Raw genomic sequence first — 20,695 nt, forward strand, 5'->3', positions numbered from 1 at the left:
TCCTTTAACAAAACCTTGGTTCAGGCTGCAATTAGCTTTTAAAATGTATAGGCCTTGTTGTGAGAATGTGTCACAAAGTTCTCTGTACTGGGATGGTATGGAAGGGAGGAGGGATGGCATTCCAGAGCTAAAAGATAAGCTGTTCCCAGTTCATTTTGGCACCTGGATTTTGGATAAACAACTTGGTAGTTGATATGGGAACCTCCCCCCCCCCTTTCCTTGGGGCTACCCTCTACTACAGATAAATGACGTGATGTTTTAGCAGCTTTGTAAGAAAGGGTATATAAGATAGTCCGAAAAACCCCAAAAAAACTATGTGGCGGTTCTAAGCAGAGTTTCTTTCTGACGTTTCACCAATCTGTGGCTGGCATCTTAGAGACCACAGATGCTGGTGAAACGTCAGAAAGAAACTCTGCTAGAACCTGGCCACATAGCTCGAAAAACCCACAAAAAACTATGGATGCCGGCCATGAAAGCCTTCGACTTTTCATCGGTATATAAGATAGTAGAGAACAAAGGATTCTTGCCTCCCAGGGAAGCTTGCAGCCCTGCGTGGACAATGTGTGAGTGTGAAGTGCTCTGCAGGGGGCATGATACTGGACAGAGACACTGAGTGTCTGGTTTCTTTCCTTCTGACAGGCTAAGTTGAAATGTGTGATTGCTTTTCTTTTTCTTTATGTTATTTGATATATACTTTGATTTCCTTTGGTTCTTTATATCTACTTGTCCGGCTCTATATTCTTTACTCTTCTTTCTACATCATTTTCTTAAAGAAACAACCTTCTTGAGACCAAAACTGTGTGGTCATTTTGCCTGTTCATATCCTTTGAACCCATACATTTGGCAACCAGATAGTCCGAGAATGTTACACTTGACAGCTAGCGATTGAGCTGTGAGCATGCACTTGACTGCCAAGGCCAAAAGTATTGCATTCAACAGCTAGTCAGGCTGTAAGTTTGTGTGCACCGAGGCCAGGTTTGGGTTGTGAGTGCAACACCTTATTTTATTCATAGTGAGTAGACTGTAAAATTATAAGAACTTGAGACATATCTGAATAGAATCATTGATTCAAAAACTGAAGAAAACTACAATACTTAAAAAAAAACTCACTATTTTGATTCCTGATGAAAGGGCAAAATGGTTGCATGTCATATTTTTCATGATTTCTGTTAATAAAACATTTAAATTAATAGTTTTTCCACAGCTTTAATATTAAACTCCTCATTATACCAAACAATCAGTGATCAATATCTTTCCAAATAATTTTTAATTAAATATCAGGATTTCTCTTTAAATTATTTTTTCATCCCTCAAATGAAAATAATCAATCCACACAAAAACAATTTTAAAACATTTTATTTTAAGTTCCCACCACCATCCTTTAGCAACTCACACAGTGCCTCTGTCATATGGCTTTTTAATGTGTGATACCCAATTTCTGAATGGTTGAAAGAGTTTCATTGTGGAGAAGCAGGTAAGGCTTCATATGTAAACAATTTTTAAATGCTGCAAAACTAACTTGGTGCCTTCATTCTAACAGGTGTAAGTTGGTTATATTTAGTCTCCAGGTTTGCTACACAAGAAAATAAGAACAGTCTAAATACAGTCAAAGATGTTTCAATCCCACTTGGTATTTATAAAAAGAACCTGCATTTGCTAGAGTTCCCTCCATATTCCTGACATCTTTCTGTTTTCCCTAACACAGAGGTAGTCAAACTGGTGTCCTACAGATACCTTGGACTACAGCTTCCATAAGCTCTAGCCAGCATTTCCAACTGTGAAAACCAAAACATCTGGTAGGTACCAAATTGCCTACTCTTGCCCTAATGAACTTTTCAATTGTATAACACCTGACCTTACACTTTCATAAATTAATGTTTCATTAAGGTGACAAATTTAGCTCCTTTTGATGGAGAATATAAATGTTCTTGGTTTTTTGTGCACCTTCAGGGGGTATATTTAGAAAGAGATGAACTGAAGAAATATAATACTATGCATCAAGTTAACCAGTTTAACATCAATTTTCAGTGTATTTACTTGGAAATGAGCGTCGTAAGTTTCAACAGAGTTTACTTTAAATCAAGGGTCCCTTGCAGCATAATATTGCTTTAAATGGAGTATTGACTTGACTTGTCATTATAGAATGTGGAGTGACATCATTATTACAAATGTTCTTTTCAAACTTAACCTCTTACCAGTGATCTCAAGGAAGTATTTTACTATATGTTACTTTAAAAGAAATAATATATTATGCAATATATTTCCAAAAACAAGTTTAGTTCAGAAGGTACCAAAGCAGATGATGAGGTGCGATGATTCAGTGATTTAGGCCACAATTTTAGGAGGTGGGTTACTAAGTGGGAAACCACCACCAGTGTACCGTGGAACTCTTGTCCTCTGTCCTGAGAAGTCATGTTCCATGTTATTCAAGGCTCTTTCCTTCTCCCTTAGGGGTGGGGGAAAACAAGAAAGAAGAAAAATAATATGGTGCTTTAATACTTTCTCCCTTGGAATCATTTTCAAAAGTTTCTAAAGTTTTTTCAGTTGCACTGTTCTATCAGGAGATCATTAAAATATGTTGATGAAAGCCTGTTAAGTTAAACAGCCACAATTAGACGTCTGTTTGGAACTAATTAAGTGACTGCTGATGGTATGCAGAATTATTAAAAATTAGAACTAAATGAGCTCTCCTAATGTTTCCCCCTTAAAATGGTCAGAGTTTCTCATTAGAAGAAGAATGAGCGTAAGGTTTGTCGCTTGGAATTTCTAATCTTAGTAGTGTTCTTCCAAATAATATTTTGTTTTCAAATGAAAGGCTAAAATCAAAGGCAGAAAGGATATCTTTTTCCTTTGTTGAATTTTAATGAATAAATCGTGTTAACCATTTTCACATTTAATAGACTTATAGTGATAATTATCTAGTGTGTTCATTTTAAGCAAAACCAATACTGGCTACGTAGCTTTGAACCACAATCACCTCTAGATTTTACACCATAGAATGAACAGTCCCTGCTTGCATACAGCAGCTTTAAGAGAAAGAACACAATTTAACTAATTCACTCAACTATTTAATGAGGGAAGGGAGAAGCACAAGAATGTTTTTTCCTGATCTAAATTGGACAACTGCATAAATGCAGGAAAAAAATTCAATAAATTCATTAGGTCATTGTATAGTCATAGTACTGTGGGACTGTTTTCATGTACTGCAATAAACTATGGCTAGAACAGGTTTGTTTTACTAATATGATGCTCTACTAATGTAAGCCTTTGGCTTCCATGCTCTCTTTCATAGCCAATCATGGCTATGAGAAATTCTATTTCAGGAGCTGGGTGGTTCGTCTGAACACAACCAAGTACAGTGCGCTTGCATCATATGTGGGTGTGCTATACACGGCTTTCAGCTTATGCTGAAAAAAAAGGCAATGGCACATGCACCATGTTGCACCACGTGCACGAGCCCCAATGTTTGTTGGAACAAAGCACCAATTAAAAGCTCCAATAGAATGTTATACAGCACTAATTTTTTTAAAAAATAGCAGTGAAAGCTTCTGATCTCATGGCCATTCAGAAAAAAAAAAAGAGGGGACATACATTATCCCCATCCTGAGCTCACACAAGCATAGCTAAGTACATAAATGTTATTTTTATAAACACATTTCTTAAAATCTCATTTATTTTGTTCAAAATCTAACAGCAAGAACCTCTGAAACAAACCATGTGTCTTCTTGGAACTGGAGGTGTTACTCTAAATTTTCTGTCTAGTATTGTTAAAAACAACAACACTCATGCTGTCAGCAGGACTAACTTGAAAACCAGAGCTTTGGGGAGATTATATTGTTACAGTTAAATTGGTATACATAACTGAACACTGATTTCTCCTTCTAAAATAAGAGGACTGTGCTATTGTTTTTTTGGGGGGAGCGGTGGGGTAGGTTTCCTCAATCTGTACCACTCACTAATAAGTGTAGACTGGATACAGTTTGTGTTTGATATCTGCACTTTCATTAAATGAAGCATATTCAGTAGAACAGAAAAATAAGTTTAAAAGAATGTGTACATTTGAAGACTATGTAAAAATATATAATTTTTAAAATATGCATACAAACACATTTTAGTTGATAGTACAATAGATGGACATAGTAGAATTTGAACAAAAATGTGCACTAAATGTGAATTTTCAAAAAATATACCCAAGGACAGATTTTTTTAAAACCTGTTAAATATAAATCATCGTAGACTCAAGATGGGGTGGAGCAGTAATACGAGGGAGGATTCACACTACATTTTTTGTCCTGAGATGTGGCTGCATATCAGGTCTGTTGGTCCCATTTTGTTTTAGGTTTATGAATCTCTTTGAGTAATTGTAACCCGTGTTACTCATATATGCCATTGTTTTTGGTTAAAATAGAGCTGCCTCCTTTCCTTTCAAGGAGAGAAAATGATACAGAGTGATCCAAATCTATTCAGAAGTTTATTCACACTGCTGATCACGCAGATCTTTCAGGAAAACTCGGGGGGGGGGGTGAAATCCAGTATCAAATATCCCAGGTTAAGTGGCTTTCTTGCCAGCCCCTAGCCCCAAAAATGCATCGAGTGCATTCAGGACATGTATGAACAACAAGGATTTAACCCCAATTCATCCTGGATTATTTTTGTAGTGTGAATGGGGCCAAGGAAATCCATAGGAACAAATCTTCCCATTCCTATTCTTAAAAATGGCCAGTGCCATCAACATATGCACCTAAGTAGGTCAAGATGTGCAAGAGGCCCTTGTGGTCAATCCCTCTGTAGCCTTTCTGACAGAAGACTAGATCTAGATTTAAAAGTTGGATTCATATTTTTACCCACACTTTGCATGCAATTCAGGCATTATTATAGCTTGCATGTGAAGCATGGCTAAAAAAATTTGCAGGTTTCCTTGATCATGGAAATATTTTAGAAAAAGAAGAGGAAGGCTTAAATATGATGCAACATTTCTAAGTTTAGAAATATAATGACTGACTTTGCATAATACTAACAAGTAACATAATCTTTGTAACACTGCATAATAATACACATATGCACACTTGTGACCCGGTTGCTTATGGATGGCCCTGGTCCTTATATAATATACACTCTCTGTTTCCTTTTAAAATATAATTGTAATAGAAACAAAATTCTACAGATAAAAAAGTAAATGTATTCTCTTCTATCTGAAATGAAAAGGCAAAACCCATAGTTCAAATTCTAAAGATTATAGCTGTTTTCAAAAGGACACTCAGCTGCTGGATATGGATTGGTAGACATTATAGCAGTACAGTGTATTGATCATAAAGCTCCAGGAAGGCCATTAGCCACGAACAATTGTTGCTAATTCCAAACATCAAGGCAGCATTATGCCATTTGCAGCTGAACAGAGGTCGCCTTTGATGACTGACTATTTTGCTAATTCAGTCATCAGAAATGGTTGCTGTCTTAAAATGTGATTAAGAAAGAGAGGAATTTCCAAGCAAATTTATTATTTTGAATGGGGTACACTAATGCAGTTTCTTGGGGTACAAAATAGGGAAAGGGAAAGGGAAATAGCAATAGCAAGTACTACTTATCAGTGCACTTAAGTACTCCCTAGGTGGTTTACAATGTATTTACAATTGCTCCCAACAAGCTGGCTACTCATTTTAATGATGTATGGAAGGATGCAAGGCTGAGTTGACCCTGGAGCCCTGCCTGGGATCAAACTCCCAACCTTGTGGCTGTGAATGGATGCAGTACTGGCATTTAACCACTGTGCCACCAGCACTCCTTAAATGGGGGGGGGGCTTATTTGCATTATTTGAATTGCATCTGGAAAAGCATGTTTGCAAAAATTAAGCCAGATAACTGCAGAACAATACTAGGACATAGTTTTTTTTGTGGGTTTTTCGGGCTATGTGGCCATGTTCTAGAAGAGTTTCTTCCTGACGTTTTGCCAGCATCTGTGACTAGCATCTTCAGAGAATGCTTGCCTGGAAAGGACTTGGGTATATATATTGTGTGACCTGGAAAGGCAGGAGTGATTTGCATGTGTGTTGTTTTGTTGCTAATGGCAGGCCTCAGGGTGGGAGGGTCTGCAAAAGAGGATTAGTGTCTACTTCATAGTACTTATTGTCTGCTGGAAGATTTCACATTTGCCTGGATGTTCATCCAAGGACCAGAGAGACCCTCTCACAGCCGCAGGAGTTTACCGCATACCATGCAGCTGTGGACAAGTCTACATAGGGACCACCAAACACAGTGTGCAAACAAGAATCAAGGAACACGAGAGATATTGCAGACTGGGCAATATGGCACACTGGTTTCTCATTTGCATTTGCTGAGTCCTGGTTTTAGTGTCCTTCAAGACTGGTAGCGAAAGTTTATTTACCTTGAGGGTTTCTACTTTCCTGTTGAAGTTGTTCAAGTGTTTCAATGGCTTCCCTGTACATTCTGACCTGATAGTTGTTGGCATGGTCCAGAATTTCAGTGTTTTCAAGCATCATTTTGTGCCCAGGATGGTTTGTAATGTGTTCTGCTACTGCTGATTTTTCTGGCTGACCCAGTCTGCAGTGTCTCTCATGTTCCTTGATTCATGTTTAGACACTGTGTTTGGTGGTCCCTATGTAGACTTGTCCGCAGCTGCATGGTATGCAGTAAACTTCTGCGGCTGTGAGAGGGTCTCTCTGGTCCTTTGCTGAGCATAGCATTTGCTGAATTTTCTTGGTCAGTTTATAAAGCATTTGAAGGTTGTGCTTCTTCACCACTTTGTTTATTCTGTCTGTGATGCTTTGATGTATGGTAGAAATACCTTCCCTTTGGGTGGTTGCTTGTCTTCACTCCTCTGGGTTTTTCTGGGTCTGGCAGTCCTTCTGATGTCTGAGCTGCAATAACCATTCACCTGTAGAGCCTGTTCTAGATGCTTCAATTCATCTTCCAAGAAATGGGGTTTGCAGATGCATTTTGCCCAGTCTACCAATGTTTTGATTGTGCTTCTTTTTTGTCCTGGGTGATGGTTGGAATTCTTGTGCAGGTATCTGTCTGTATATGTAGGTTTTTTGTATACTGTGTGACCCTAATGTTGGTTTGATTTGCGGATGACTAGGACATCCAAGAATGGCAGTGTTTCTTCCTTTTCTTTTTCCACAGTGAATTGGAGGTTAGGGTGGATGTTGTTCAGATGGTTCAAGAACACGTCCAGATCTTCTTCTCCATGGTTCCAAATGGTGAAAGTGTCATCCACATATTGGAACCAAGTTGTGGGCTTTTTCGGTGCTGTTTCCAGGGCTTGCTTTTCAAAGTGTTTCATGTAAAGGTTTGCTATTACAGGGCTTAGAGGGTTTGCCATTGCTACCCCATCTCTCTATTCGTAGAATCCATTGTCCTACTGGAAATAGCTTGTGGTGAGGCAATGTTCGAACAGGGCTGTGATGTCTTCTGGAAAAATTTGTCGGATGAGTGTCATGGTGTCCATTATGGGGGCTTTGATGAACAGGGAGACCACATCAAAACTGATTAAAATATCTCCTGGTTTTAGTTCCAGGTTCTTGATTTTTCCTATGAAGTGAGCTGAGTCCTTGATGTAGTGGGGGCTCTGCCCTGTATGGGTTTGTAACTGTGTAGCCAGAAACTTGACCAAGTCATATGTGGGGGATCCAATAGCACTCACTATAGGTCAGAATGGAATGGAATCCCGAAAAACCCACATAAAACTATGGATGCCAGCCATGAAAGTCTTCTTTCGGCCGTTGAGGGAGAGAGCAGGCTGGCCCAGCGTCATCAGGGGCTGGCCTGAAGACAGAGTGCCCTCCCTCCATAACTGTCATCTTTCGGCCGTTGAGGGAGAGAGCAGGCCGGCCCAGCGTCATCAGGGGCTGGCCTGAAGATACAGTGTATCTTAATTGTAGATTTTTCTTGTACTGTTATATAATTTTCTTGTACACCGCTATGATCTATTTGGAATAGCGGTTTATAAATAAAACATATTATTATTATTATTATTCAACTTCACAAATACATGACTTTGCAGCTGAACAGCCATTTAGTATTAAATAGTATTGTTATTGTTATTACTGCCACTACTATGGCCTCTTACTTGTTTTCATGTTCCTTGCGTTTCTGAGTGAGGTATTTCTTCTTTACGTTCAGAAGTTCATTGGCAAGTCTTTCAATTTCATATTTGTATTCTTGACTCTGTGATTCATACATGTTCAGTTCCGAAGACAAAACCTTTAAAAGCCAAAACAAAACCAGTTAGGGAAAAAAAACATCATGACTGGCAGAAAGAACTATGGTTTAAGACTGTGCCTTAGAAATCTATCTGCACTGGGCAAATGTAAGCCACCCACTCTACATAATGCCTACATGTAATCAGCTTTAACCTGCACTGCAGATGCAGATCATTTTAGGGTCAAGATAGGTAACTGTACTTACACTGTTTCTGGAATTCATCTCCCAGTAGGGCAGTAAAACTGGAGATTTAGAGCCACTCCCTCTAAGGCTTTGGATAGCACTGAGCTGTGGTTTTTGTATATCACCCTGACAGAAATCTTCAATCCCTAGAGCACTTGCAGGTGCACCACCAATTCCCTTATGGCTCAGTTGGTCAAACGGGCTCATTTGAGTTCCATTTTAATGGAAATGAAAGAAAACTAAGAGAGATCTTAAAGTTCCCTGGTTATATCTGAGTCAGGAATTTTATTTTTTAAAAAATATTTATTCATACATATATATTTATACATACATACCATGAAAACCTCAAGGACCTTGGTAGAATGATAAATTAGAAGACAGAGAGACCAACACCCATCCTTCTCCCTTCCTGTTGTAACAGCCAGTAAGGGTACCTTCATATTTACAAGAGCTGCAACCTGCACCACAAGGATCTCTCCTTGTTCATGACACATACTGTACTCCTGAGGTCCCAGCAAGAAGAAAAAGCAACAGTAGCTGCTGAAATATATGTGGAATGCTGGGCTGAACAGCAAGAACAGTTGTCATTTGGAACTTTTACAACATGAGGCTAAAACGCATATTTTAACAAGATAAAAATATCTTTGGATGGTACTTATCACATGATGTCATGTTTGTCCTGCTGCCATCCAGCATTCCATTTGTTATTGTAGTGCACTTTTTCACTGATGGGTAAAACTTGTCAATAGTCTAAATGTCACTTTTATAGTGCAGTTGAATGGATGAGAAAAGTCTCTTCACTTCAGTTCTGGCATTACAGCAGTCATGTGGCAAGACAAGCATGATTCTCCTTTTTTCTTCCCCTCGCTGTTCCAAAGCAGGCGAACTCTGTGCCTGTTTGGTTTTTTATATTTATATTTTATATTAATCATTTTACCATAATTATGCAAACACAGCAAAATTAAAATAATAAATAAACCAACAGGCACAGAATTAGCCTGTTTTTGAATAGCGATTGGGAAGGGGAGAGGGGAGGAGAATCAGGCCCCCTCATGGCACTGACAGATGTAATGCTGGAATTGCAACAAAGAGAGACTCATCACACTAAAGAAGGGTGGGAGGAGGGTTCAAAGCAGTGAGCTTGTGTGGTGACTTGGGGGCCTTTCCCTGGAGCCCTTGGCGCCCTGTGCGTGGCCCTTTACTCCCAGGGAGTCCCCTCTTGTCACACTTTTCCCTCTAGGATCTCCTAGATCTCCATTCTCGCTCCCTGTTGAGCAGAATGAGACCCCTGGAGGTCCTATGTCGCGCTGCCACCACTCAGTGAATTATCAATGAACTATATTTCCCAAGCACACCCTGAGACAATGAACTATATTTCCCAAGCACACACTGAGACTTGCTTGAGAGAGAGATCTAGTTTCCTTTCTTGCTAACCCACAGCAATCAGTAACCGAGATAAGGCACGTGTATAGGAGTATAGAGATAGCAGATGCTTTTTAGAAAGAAGTTTATTTTAAAAAGGGATAGAATAGGATAGAAAGAATTTATAACACTCTTGCAAAGCCCCTTTGCCTTGCAGGTCAAAGAACATAGTTACAGAATTCATTCCAGGCAAGCCATTGTTGAAAATAACAAAAGGCCTAAACGCACTAGCTAACACATTCCTAACTACTCACAGCAGATGGGATTTGTAGTCCTTTTGAGTTCCTGGATGCAGGGAGGGCCCCCTGGCCTCTCGACCTGCATTCCCTTGAGTCTGTGTCTCCCAGACTCAAAGAGACAGCATCTGGTTTCCCCCTCAGGAGAGGATCAAGGGAGAGACAAAGGACCGCATGGCTGCACAAGTCCTTTTAAAGATTTTCCATAGAAAGTTCTTGAATCTCGCGGTCCTACTCTCTGATTGGTCAGTTTAGACCTTACATCAGCTATGATGTCACAGCTCATTAGCATGTGATGTCATCTCTCATTAGCATGTTCCTCCTCCCAGATTAACCCTTTGTAGTTCAGGAGAAGTTCCCAGATGACTGGAGACCCAGCCATCACAGCTTGCATGAAAGAAGAGAAGTTGATAAGAAATGTTTCCAAAGCCGTATATTCCTGTTTCCATTCATTATAGGTAAGGAATTGAAAGCACATAGCCAAGCAGCAAAGATGAGACAAGTTTCATGAGCTCAAAGATGGTCAACTGTTTATTAGTGTTTAAAAAGCTCAATGCATTTCGGCCACACTAGGCCTTCCTCAGAGACCTTCAAAAGAATTCACTGGAGTTGTGAACACTCACCAAAATATCTCTATGGCCCTGTATTTTGGAGAGCATTCACAACTACACTGAATTCTTTTGAAGCCCCTGAGGAAGGCCTAGTGTGGCCTAAATGCTAATAAACAGTTGATCAGCTTTGAGCACGTGGAGCTTGTCTCCTTTGTTTGCTGCCTGTTTCCTTTCATAACGCAATTGCCATGAGACATGAGGCTGGTGTAAAAATGTTCTTAGACAGCGCCTCCTGAACCAGCTATCAACATTCAGCTTCAAGCTGATTTCTGGTGGATAGATAGAAATCTGGCCAGGACAGTATCCTTCTGGATTACCTGTCAGAATGGGGATGGGAGCCCTGGTGGCACAGTGGTTAAATGCCTGCACTGTAGCCACTCACTCAAAAACCATAAGGTTGCGAGTTCAATACCAGCATAAGCTCGACTCAGGCTTGCATCCTTCTGAGGTTGCTTAAATGAGTACCCAGATTATTGGGGGTAATTAGCTTACACTTTGTAAACCGCTTAGGGAGTGCTTAAGTGCACTGATAAGCGGTACAGAAATGTACTTGCTATTGCTATCCTGTGAGGGTATCTGTCATTTTTTCTAATACATCAGTTAGACAAATTGTTATTAGGAAAGTGCTGCTTATCACTATGTTCATCAGGCTGCAGCATCTTGTAAGAGTCTACCTTGGCCCCTAAGCTTGTTTACATCTCCATTAAATAATTTGGTGGAGGGGATTTAATTCATTCAGTACCATCAATATGATGATAATACCAAATTGTCTCTCACCTTCCCATCTAATTCCAGGAATACCAGGTTTCTAAACTAGTATCTGCAGTCAGTAATGGTATAGATAAATGTTTTTAAAAATGAAGTTTAATTCAGAGAAGAGAGAGGTGAGCCTGGTCAACAGAATGCTTATTTTGACAGTAGGAATTTAGCCTGATTTGGATAAGTCCATCTCAAAGTCTGAGGTTCACAGCTTTTGATCAAAGCTTGAATGCTCAGCTGTCAGACACAGTCAAAAATGTCTTTCTCATATTCCCACTAGCTATGGCTATTCTTAGAAAGGCCTGGTTTGAAAAGACAAAGCCATTCCTTAACTATTCTTAAACTGGACTACTGCAATACATTCTATGAGAGAGGTGCTACTGAACAATGTCTAAAAATGTTACACAAACGCTTAAGCAAACCTAGATATCAACATTAAGTTACTCCCTGGTAAAACGCATATAGTGGCTTGCAATTATGCTCTTTAAAACCCTAAATAAGATTGAGACACTTGAAGCACTATTTATCCCAGTTTGAGGTTTCTCAAAAGCTTATCTTGCATGTTCAGCCAAGTTCAGAATGCCCCAGCATCAGACGTACACAGAAAGGCTATTTTACAGGGCTGACCATGTAGGAGCTGCCTTCTTCTCTCCTCATACTGATCTTCTCAGAGACCCACATGCTTTTCATGGACAATGGCAAGCCAATCAGATGACTGGCCAGTGCCTGGAGATGGGGGAAAGAGACCTGAGTCCAAACCTGCCCAGGAAGAATAAAATCTTGTACCTGGCAGTTGGTCTTGGGCTACCTTCCCCTCCACCCTCTCTCTATACAGATATTTTGTGCTTGTTTATGTCAATTTCCATTGTTGCACCTTGTGCAGTGTGGTGTGTGTGGCGTGTAATCCAATTTGGGGGCTAAAATGTGTTGTGTGCTCTTTGTCCCTCTGGTGGGGATCCCCCTAAGAGTGACTAAAGTCAGATTCAATTCAGAGACTGTTGGACATGCCACGCTTCCAGACAGCCTGGAACCAAACTGTGGCATTGTGACAATGTGGATTCCACATAGGCTATCCCAGGGTTTCCTTCCAGCAGGAGAGCTGGGGAAGGATGCGCATCAGATAATAGATTGCTTATCCAATCCCCATATCCATGCCCCTTGTCAAACTATACAGCTATGTATAATATAGTAGTGGTCTTTTTGTTTTCCATTTGGAACGTATGTACATGTTTCTCTCTTCCCTCAGCCCATGCTGGCCCATTGCCACTAAATCTTCAAGACATTCAAAAAAGAAAGAAAGAAGGAAGGAAGGAAGGAAGGAAGGAAGGAAGGAAAGAAGGAAGACATTTCCTGTGGCCATCTCCGGACTGTGGAATATTCTCCCCTGAGGGAAGTTCATCTTAGTGTTAGTGTCTTTTACCATCTTGAGTTATAAGATTATTAGTTTCATGCTTTAACTAGCATTTACCGTTATTACTTTGGTCTAAATCCAATTGCTTCTCCTAACTAGAGCAATCAATCAATGGGAATGTGATAAATCAACACTTATGCAAGTGCCATTTACTTTACTCTAGCTTGGACTAACAACTGGCCTTGGCCAGAAGTGAAAATCATGCAGTCCTCTAGATGCTGTTAGACATCCATGCTATCCCTATGGTGGCCAGCCACACTAGACCTTGTTGTCCAATAATGTCTGCAGGGCCACTTGATTCCCACCTGATCAAGGCTGTTGAAATTTTAGTTTCACATTATTTTGTGTTTTTTGGCTAAAGCTTGAACCTAGATATTCAACTGTTAAACATGGCCAGGTGTACACCACCTGCTCCAGTGGTTCTAATGGTGTATGATCTAGCATGGTTTGGATAATGTTATTTCGATTTCTGAATTTACTATTTTCCTGTTTTTCAATATTTTACATAAGGTGGGTGGGTGTGTTTTATCTGTTAAAATATTTTATTTCACCCCATATCCAAAGATCAATAAAATTAATTTAAAACCATTTAAAATGTGAAACAATAAAATATAACTTACAGTCTAAAAACATATTAAACTGTACAAGAAATCTGAAAAGTTAAAACATTTAAAACGACATACACAAGCTGATCTGTGAAACCAATTACAGCATCAACTGAACTTCTATGTGAGAACATTCTGTAACCAGGCACCACAACACATTAGGTATGTATTCACACACACACCACACACATAGCTATGCAGGAGTGTTGTTAGCTTCCTTAGGTATGATTCATAGACTGGCAAGGTATCAAAAATTATAATTAACAAATAATTAGGCTTAATACAAATACTGTATATCTGCAGTAAATAAAATATTTTACAGACCAGTATCTATGGTGTCATTCCCCTACACAAATTTTTATTAACTCATGGGCCTCTAGTTCCCAGGTATGTGAAGAGGAATTCTGATGTAGCATTCAGTTATGAAAGCTTTTGCACAACCAGCTATACCAATGGCAATGTGTCCAGGACAAGAACATACGTGCTAGCACATGATCAAATAAAATCAAAGCTAAAAAGAAATCCACTAGTGAAGTGTTTTTCTCCAATAACTTTACACTGGAATTAGGTCTTAAATTGCAAAAAACCCACCCCAAAATTAATATTTTGCATATTTTACCATTACACCAGCATTTACAGTCCTTTTGAACATTATAATGATAAAGGAACTTTTCCAGGAAAAATCATCTTTATTGGGAACAGACAGGTAAGCTAACCAACAGCCCTTGTAGACAAAATGTGAACTTTCTATTAAAAATATTTAATAAACAGCTAGACCTAGAAGTGAAAACATAATGAGCCAGTAGAATCTGCGTAATTTGAGTCATTTAGTTTCATCAGTTTTAATATTAATGAAGCAATTATTATAAATAGGCTATTTTTATTACCACGGCAAGTGCACAACCATAGTATATTTCTCCTGTGACAGCGCCACAATGTGTGAAAAACTTTGAGATAGTCACAGAACAGCTTAGAAATCAGAAGGCTTAGAAACCAGTAGATTTGTCATTTTGTTTCCCAGCTTTAACAAAATCAGAGTCTACATCCAATCTTTCTAGACTTTGATAATAGTTGTGCTCATTAGACACAATGTTCTGAGCAAGAGGGAGTTTTTGGTTAGCTCTCCCCCCTTTCCTTTTTTACAGGTATGTCAGTTCCTCTGAAGCCCTCCTTATCCACGGTAAGCCCTCCTTATCTACAAATTCTTTATCCATGGATTCAAGTATCCACTGTTTGAAAATATTAAAGATATATATAAATTTTAAAAAGCAAACCTTGATTTTGCCATTTTTACATAAGGGACACCATTCTATTATCCATTGTATTTAATGGGACTTGAGCATCGACAGATTTTGGTATCCACAAGGGGTCCTGGAACCAAACCCCAGAGGATACCAAGGGCCCACTGTACTAATTTTTTTTTTGCAACCTCATTTATACTTAAAAATACACACAACTGCTCCATGTTATTAGCTGCCTACATAATACATCTAGCCAGCAAAAAGAGGCAGCAGTAGCAGCAGCAACCCTTGAAGGGCATCCATCCTAGGTGTAGGCTTTAACTCTTGTTATTGTCATCTATGGCAACTAGTTGTGACTTTTTTCTTTACTGTTGTTCTTAGCATGTATGCATAAGAAGAACAAACAAACAAACAACAAAATTACCATTGTATTCTGTTGCATTTTCATAGTGATGAAAATGAGGGGAATGTTACATAGAAACCAAGAATGCTACTTCACATGGTGTTTCAAGCAGTTCCAGAAAGCATAAACAAGCTTTTCTCACCAAGGAAATCCTGCCTCACAGTGACAAGGGGTTAAGAGAGATTACTCTTGTCAACCCTTTAATAAGATGTGAGACTAATATACAAGGATGTACTGTTAGAGAAAGATGAAGGATTTAGCAATGTTTTCTCAATCCATTTCCGCTAGCTTGTTAAAGACAGAAGGAAAACAGTTTTGACTGGCACATTAGAAATTCTCACTCATTTAAAAAGGAAATTAAGCCTCATACAAAATTCTGGCAGTGTTTCCCAAGGCCCAAGTGGGATGCACATTTATAGTAATAGGTTGTAAATTAATGCTCTAATTAGATTTTCATTTCTTAATTTTATAAACAAACATTATACCACAAAATGCTACTCTCAACATGGTCAGGGATTTTACACACTAGCTTTCTTCAGCAAAACACGTAAAAAATTCATGGACATTTCCCTAAGACCATATTTCATATGATTCACTGCTATTATCCAAAGAAGAATTTGTTCTTCGTCTAATAGGGTTTGTGTTCTCCTTAAAGGGCTAAGAATATAACAGCTCTGTTCAATCAGAGCAAACGTTCATCTAGACCAACTATCAGTCTCCTGCTATGGCAATCTAGACAGTTCCCAGAAATCCACAAGCAAGGCACCAAGTCAACACCCTTCCCAGCTGGTTAGCATCAGCATGTTCTTTTTTTATTACAATGCCATTCTACTTATGACTATCTGAGAATAGGTACCACCAAATTCTGAGTAGACCTGCACATGATTTCATTGTCACTTATTGTAACTCAGAACTAGGCTGCCTCTGAATGTGAAGATGATATTTGGTTATCATGGCTAACAGCTACTGATGTGCAAAAGAAAAGAAAAGAAAAGAAAAGATGAACTATACAGTATATCACATTGTCCTCGTATACACAGCCAGCCCTATCATTAAGCAAAGTGAAGCAGCTGCCTCAATTAGTAAACTTTGGGTGTTATGCAAAGGCAGCAAATTGTTGCTTACTTAATAATCATTGCATTTTTACAGGAAGGAAGGAGACAAGCCCTTGTGGAATTTTCTGTCTCAGATGCCTGTTCTTAGTTGTTGGAGGAGAATAACTACAGTTTAGACTTATTTTTATCATGCATTGCTAAAAACAGCTTTTACTTTAAGTTGGCCCGAAAAAACCACAAAAAACTTACTTTAAGTTGCTTGGTTTTCTCCCGTAAGGTATGTCGATACAACTGCAACTGCTCTGCTGCTTCTGGACCAGGCTGACGGGCTAAGAGGTGCTTCAGTTCCACATACAGCTTCTCTTTTTCCTAGGGACAGGGTGGGATGAAACCAACTTACAACTGCACTTTTCCCATCTTAAAATATACAGAGGAAGAGGTATAATTACAGCACTCTAGAAATAAAGTTTAATAATAATAATAATAATAATAATAATAATAATAATAATAATTAATAAAAGCACATGAGACCAGAAAAAATCTAGCAACACAGCCTAGAAATATTTATAAGCTAAACTTTTTTATCTGTGGTATTTCATTTCCTGTCAAACCCAAAATAATTTCTATTATCATTGTGCAGTAGAACTATATAAAATGGCAGTATCTTTTAAACTAATTCCTACAACAGTGATTCCACCTGTCCCTTACCTTGAACCCACTGCCATACATCATATTGAAATGATGATAAAGCAAACATGCAAAAAAGTTGTGCAGTGTTTTTATGTTAAATACTTCACTTTTATGTATGCAGCGACCTTTCATAATTTCATATAGTCAGCTACCCATATCCACAGACTCTTTATCCATGCATTCAAGCACCCATGGCTTGAAAATATTGGGGAAAAAAGTATAAATTCCTAAGAGCAAACCTTGATTTTGCCATTTTATATAAGGGGTACCATTTTACTATGCCACTGTATCCAATGGGACTTGAGTATCCACGTATTTTGGTATCCATGGGGGGGGGGAGGTCCCCAATCGATAACAAGGGCCCACTGTATATTATTTCATGACTTTAAAAATGAAAACAATTCCTCATATTCAGAACTGATTTATGAAGAACCTATTTTATTTAAAATTGTTTGCTATGGTACTCAGTCTCATAGAGCTGTTAATCTGGTTGCAATTAAGAAAAACACATACAAAATGTGCCAAAAACTAACATGCCAAAACCCCAAGAAAGCTTTTAAAGGCACTTAGAACAAAGCAATAACAATTTAACAGCAGCAATACAAATCCCTAAATATATGGATAATTCATGGACAAAACACAGCCAACAGACTCAAGAGGCAGCAAGAAGCAGCAGAACGACTTAGAAAGTTAGCCTGTCACCCTTAGATATAGTGGAGGATGCTATCCTAGCTCCACTATTAAAGAAAGTTTCAAATGCTTATTCGGTTCATTTCTGTATGTGGGAGGAGGAAAGTCATTTTTTCCTTGCCTCAAGCAGCAAAATATCTGTTGGCCCTGGCTAATGCACCAATGTCCACCCACATCACTAATTTACTTCGTACAATAGTTATACAGTCAGACCTTGGTACCCACAGGGGATATGTTCCACACCACCACCACCCTGTAGATATAAAAAATGTGGGACTTCAAATGTGTTCAACTTGAGGAGGAATTATGTATAATATCACTGGTGAGTCCTATATTTTGCCCTCTGATATATCTTCTGCTTCCAAAATGTGTGGTGAATGCAGAAGTTCAGGCTGAAGCAGTGAAGTAATGAGGGTCTCAGTAGCAACAGGTTGTGCTTGAGAATTTGGGAGATTCCACAACAACCAGTGCAGACATATCTTTCTTCAAACCTGCCAGCCAAACTGAAGAGAAAGTGTGCTAGTCAGGAAGCAAAGGTCTCAAAAGTAAGGAAGCCTCCTCAATGTGGGTGGAAACCTTCTTTTTCTTGTACCTCTTACATGGTCCAAATACCTTCTACAGAGACCTTCTACATGGGAGCTCAACAGTGATTTCAATGTTGGCTTTGTCAACATAGGCTCCATTAAGGAGTGTTCTACATGCATTTGGCCCAGTGGAATGGATGGATCCTGTGTCAGTAAATAAATAAATAATAATAAAATTTTTATTTATACCCCGCCCTTCCAACGATCAGGGCGGCTTACAGAGAATTAAAACACAGCACAATCCATATTAACAATACAAAAAATTAAAACCATACAAATACATCAACACTTCAAAAAATAACAGGAAAAAAGCCCCATAGCCCAACCTCTTGGCCACGGAAGAGGAGGGAGGCCCACAGGATATTTATTCGGGGACCAATGAGTACCAATTCAGTACCAATGAGGACCGTTGGAATTTCAGCTTCCTTAGAGGGCACAGACAGTGCATGCTCATACAGCACAGTTTTCAGTCTTGTGTATCAGTTCCAGTTAGTCTGAGATGTAAAGGCCTTACAAAGTCTGCAGGGTTAAACAATTGTGCTGCTCTCCCAAAAAGAGAAGGCGTTGTGAATGGCCATCCCTGTCAGGGATTTTACCAGAGCAAACCTTGCACGTTTTAAAGAAGCCTGAAGTTGCCGTATTTCAAATACCAGTACAAGACCATTATACAGACCAAAGAATCATTATCCAAGTCTGAACCAATATCCAATTCAAAAAGCAGGGGTTTTTGTTAGCTGAAAAGACAATCTGAAATATCAATAATAATACCAAAATGTTATCTACATACATAAAATGATAAATCAGACCGAGGTCAATTGACAGAAGAGATAAAGAGCAAGCTCCAACGTGTTCTTTAGACACTTTTGATCCTTTCCCCCTACCTCAGCTACAAGCTATCTGAAAGTGTTATTGTAGAAGCTGGATAGTTCATTAACCAAAATAGTTAACTAATGTGTAGCTAGAATGAATCATTTTATATGCTTCCATCTGAAAATGAAGCTTGCCACCAGATTCGCTTCTAGTTTGTGTAGATAAAAGGTAGTTGCTGAAAACATAGCTAGAGGGGAAATACAGTGGTTTCACACTGAAGACAACATTCATTCAACACTAAAGCTGCTGTTGTTCCACAGAAGCCAATAAATCACTTCTTAATACTCTGATAGCACCAATCAGAAAGGAAAAGTACTGGAAATTAACTAAGAAACAGAAATACTGAAGGCTAAAAGGAAAACACCATCTAAGTACTGTTCTTAAGAATGAAAAAAAAATAGATTGCAGCTTGTCTGAAGGACAAAAAAAGGACAGTGAAACAAACTTTTTGGATAGATCTGTGCATCTCAGTCTTGGAAGATATTGTTCTTCAGTTATTATTATGCAAACCCTGCCTTCACTTAAAATGAGATTCATTTCAGAAGGGTGAAACAACAAGACTTTGATTTATTAGAGGAATGCCTTTAAGACAAAGTTCCATGTCACTACCATGTACATACCCACACAACCACTACAACAGGCTTGTAAACACTGATTTCTCTGTGACAACAAAGAAAACCAACCAGTCAAAGAAATCTCATAAAATCTGATCCACCCCATCCTCACTCTGGTTTTATACTACATAATAGATCCTATGTGTGATACACAACAAATATTTGCTAACAGATAATACATATGCTGGTGTTTGACTGTATAACTTCTTTCAAAAACCCCACATAGCTATTTTGGTAATTTGTTATTTTACTCAAGGTATCTCACACTTTAAATGCACATCTGTGGCACCAAAGAATGAAAATGTCATATTACAGGCTGAATGTTACATGACAGGTTAAGACAATCTTTGTAAACTCAGTAGCTGGAAAGAAAAGCAGACAGATACACAGACGTTTGTTTGTCTGTTTGTTTAAGGATGTCAAAATTATAATTTATGAGAACCAGCTAGGAGTAATGATAGCAAAAGGGCATTTAGAAGTTGTAATAAGTAGCAAAATGAACATGAACCAACAGTGTGAGTCAATGCCCCCCAAAAAAGGGCCAAATCTATTTTAAGTGATATTAACAGATCTTTGATGTCCAGATTCAGTATTAAAGATACCAAATCAAAATCTGGTACTAATTTGCTTCCCACAAACTTTATTTAGAAGTTTGTGCTCAATTTGTAACATAGCAATTCAAGGATATTGACAAGCTAGAAGTGATTCAAAGAGTGGCAGATATGAGTGGCAGTAGAAAAGCCATATATAGGGACAGACTGTGGAAATATATTTTTGAGCATATATGATGACTTTTCTGATACACAAAAATGTCAGTTAAAAAAAAGTTTCTCAGTATTTCCTGTAGCATAGGATACAAACCAACGGGACTGAAACTGTGGGATAAAGCTTTAGATTAAATATATTATGGGGATACCACTATGGATGGGGAGAAATTTAGTTTGCAGTTCACATATACTTCCTGAATTAATATGTAAAGAACACAGTTTTCTCCAGAAGCTGTCCTCTGAATGCTTACTGGATTAAGGAAAAAATGGAGAGAAACCAAAACTGATGGATTTGCCCATCCCTAAACAACACAAGAACATCTCAGAAATAACT

At 38.6% G+C, this 20,695-nt stretch overlaps 1 protein-coding gene across 1 annotated transcript in view; it reads right to left on the reverse strand.

The window, feature by feature from the left end:
• Positions 1-1,340: 1,340 nt before the first annotated feature.
• The window catches only part of CFAP58 (cilia and flagella associated protein 58), a 129,797-nt gene continuing 110,442 nt past the window's right edge, over positions 1,341-20,695 (reverse strand). Inside the window, exons 16-18 of the mRNA XM_042456092.1 lie at positions 16,396-16,515; positions 8,087-8,220; positions 1,341-2,446 (exon numbers count right to left, since the gene is read on the reverse strand). Of these exons, the coding sequence (XP_042312026.1) occupies positions 2,326-2,446; positions 8,087-8,220; positions 16,396-16,515 (375 nt within the window). The 3' untranslated portion in view covers positions 1,341-2,325. The remainder of the gene's footprint in view (positions 2,447-8,086; positions 8,221-16,395; positions 16,516-20,695) is intronic.

The sequence above is a fragment of the Sceloporus undulatus genome, chromosome 3, assembly GCF_019175285.1.
Source record: "Sceloporus undulatus isolate JIND9_A2432 ecotype Alabama chromosome 3, SceUnd_v1.1, whole genome shotgun sequence".
Taxonomy (NCBI): domain Eukaryota; kingdom Metazoa; phylum Chordata; class Lepidosauria; order Squamata; family Phrynosomatidae; genus Sceloporus; species Sceloporus undulatus.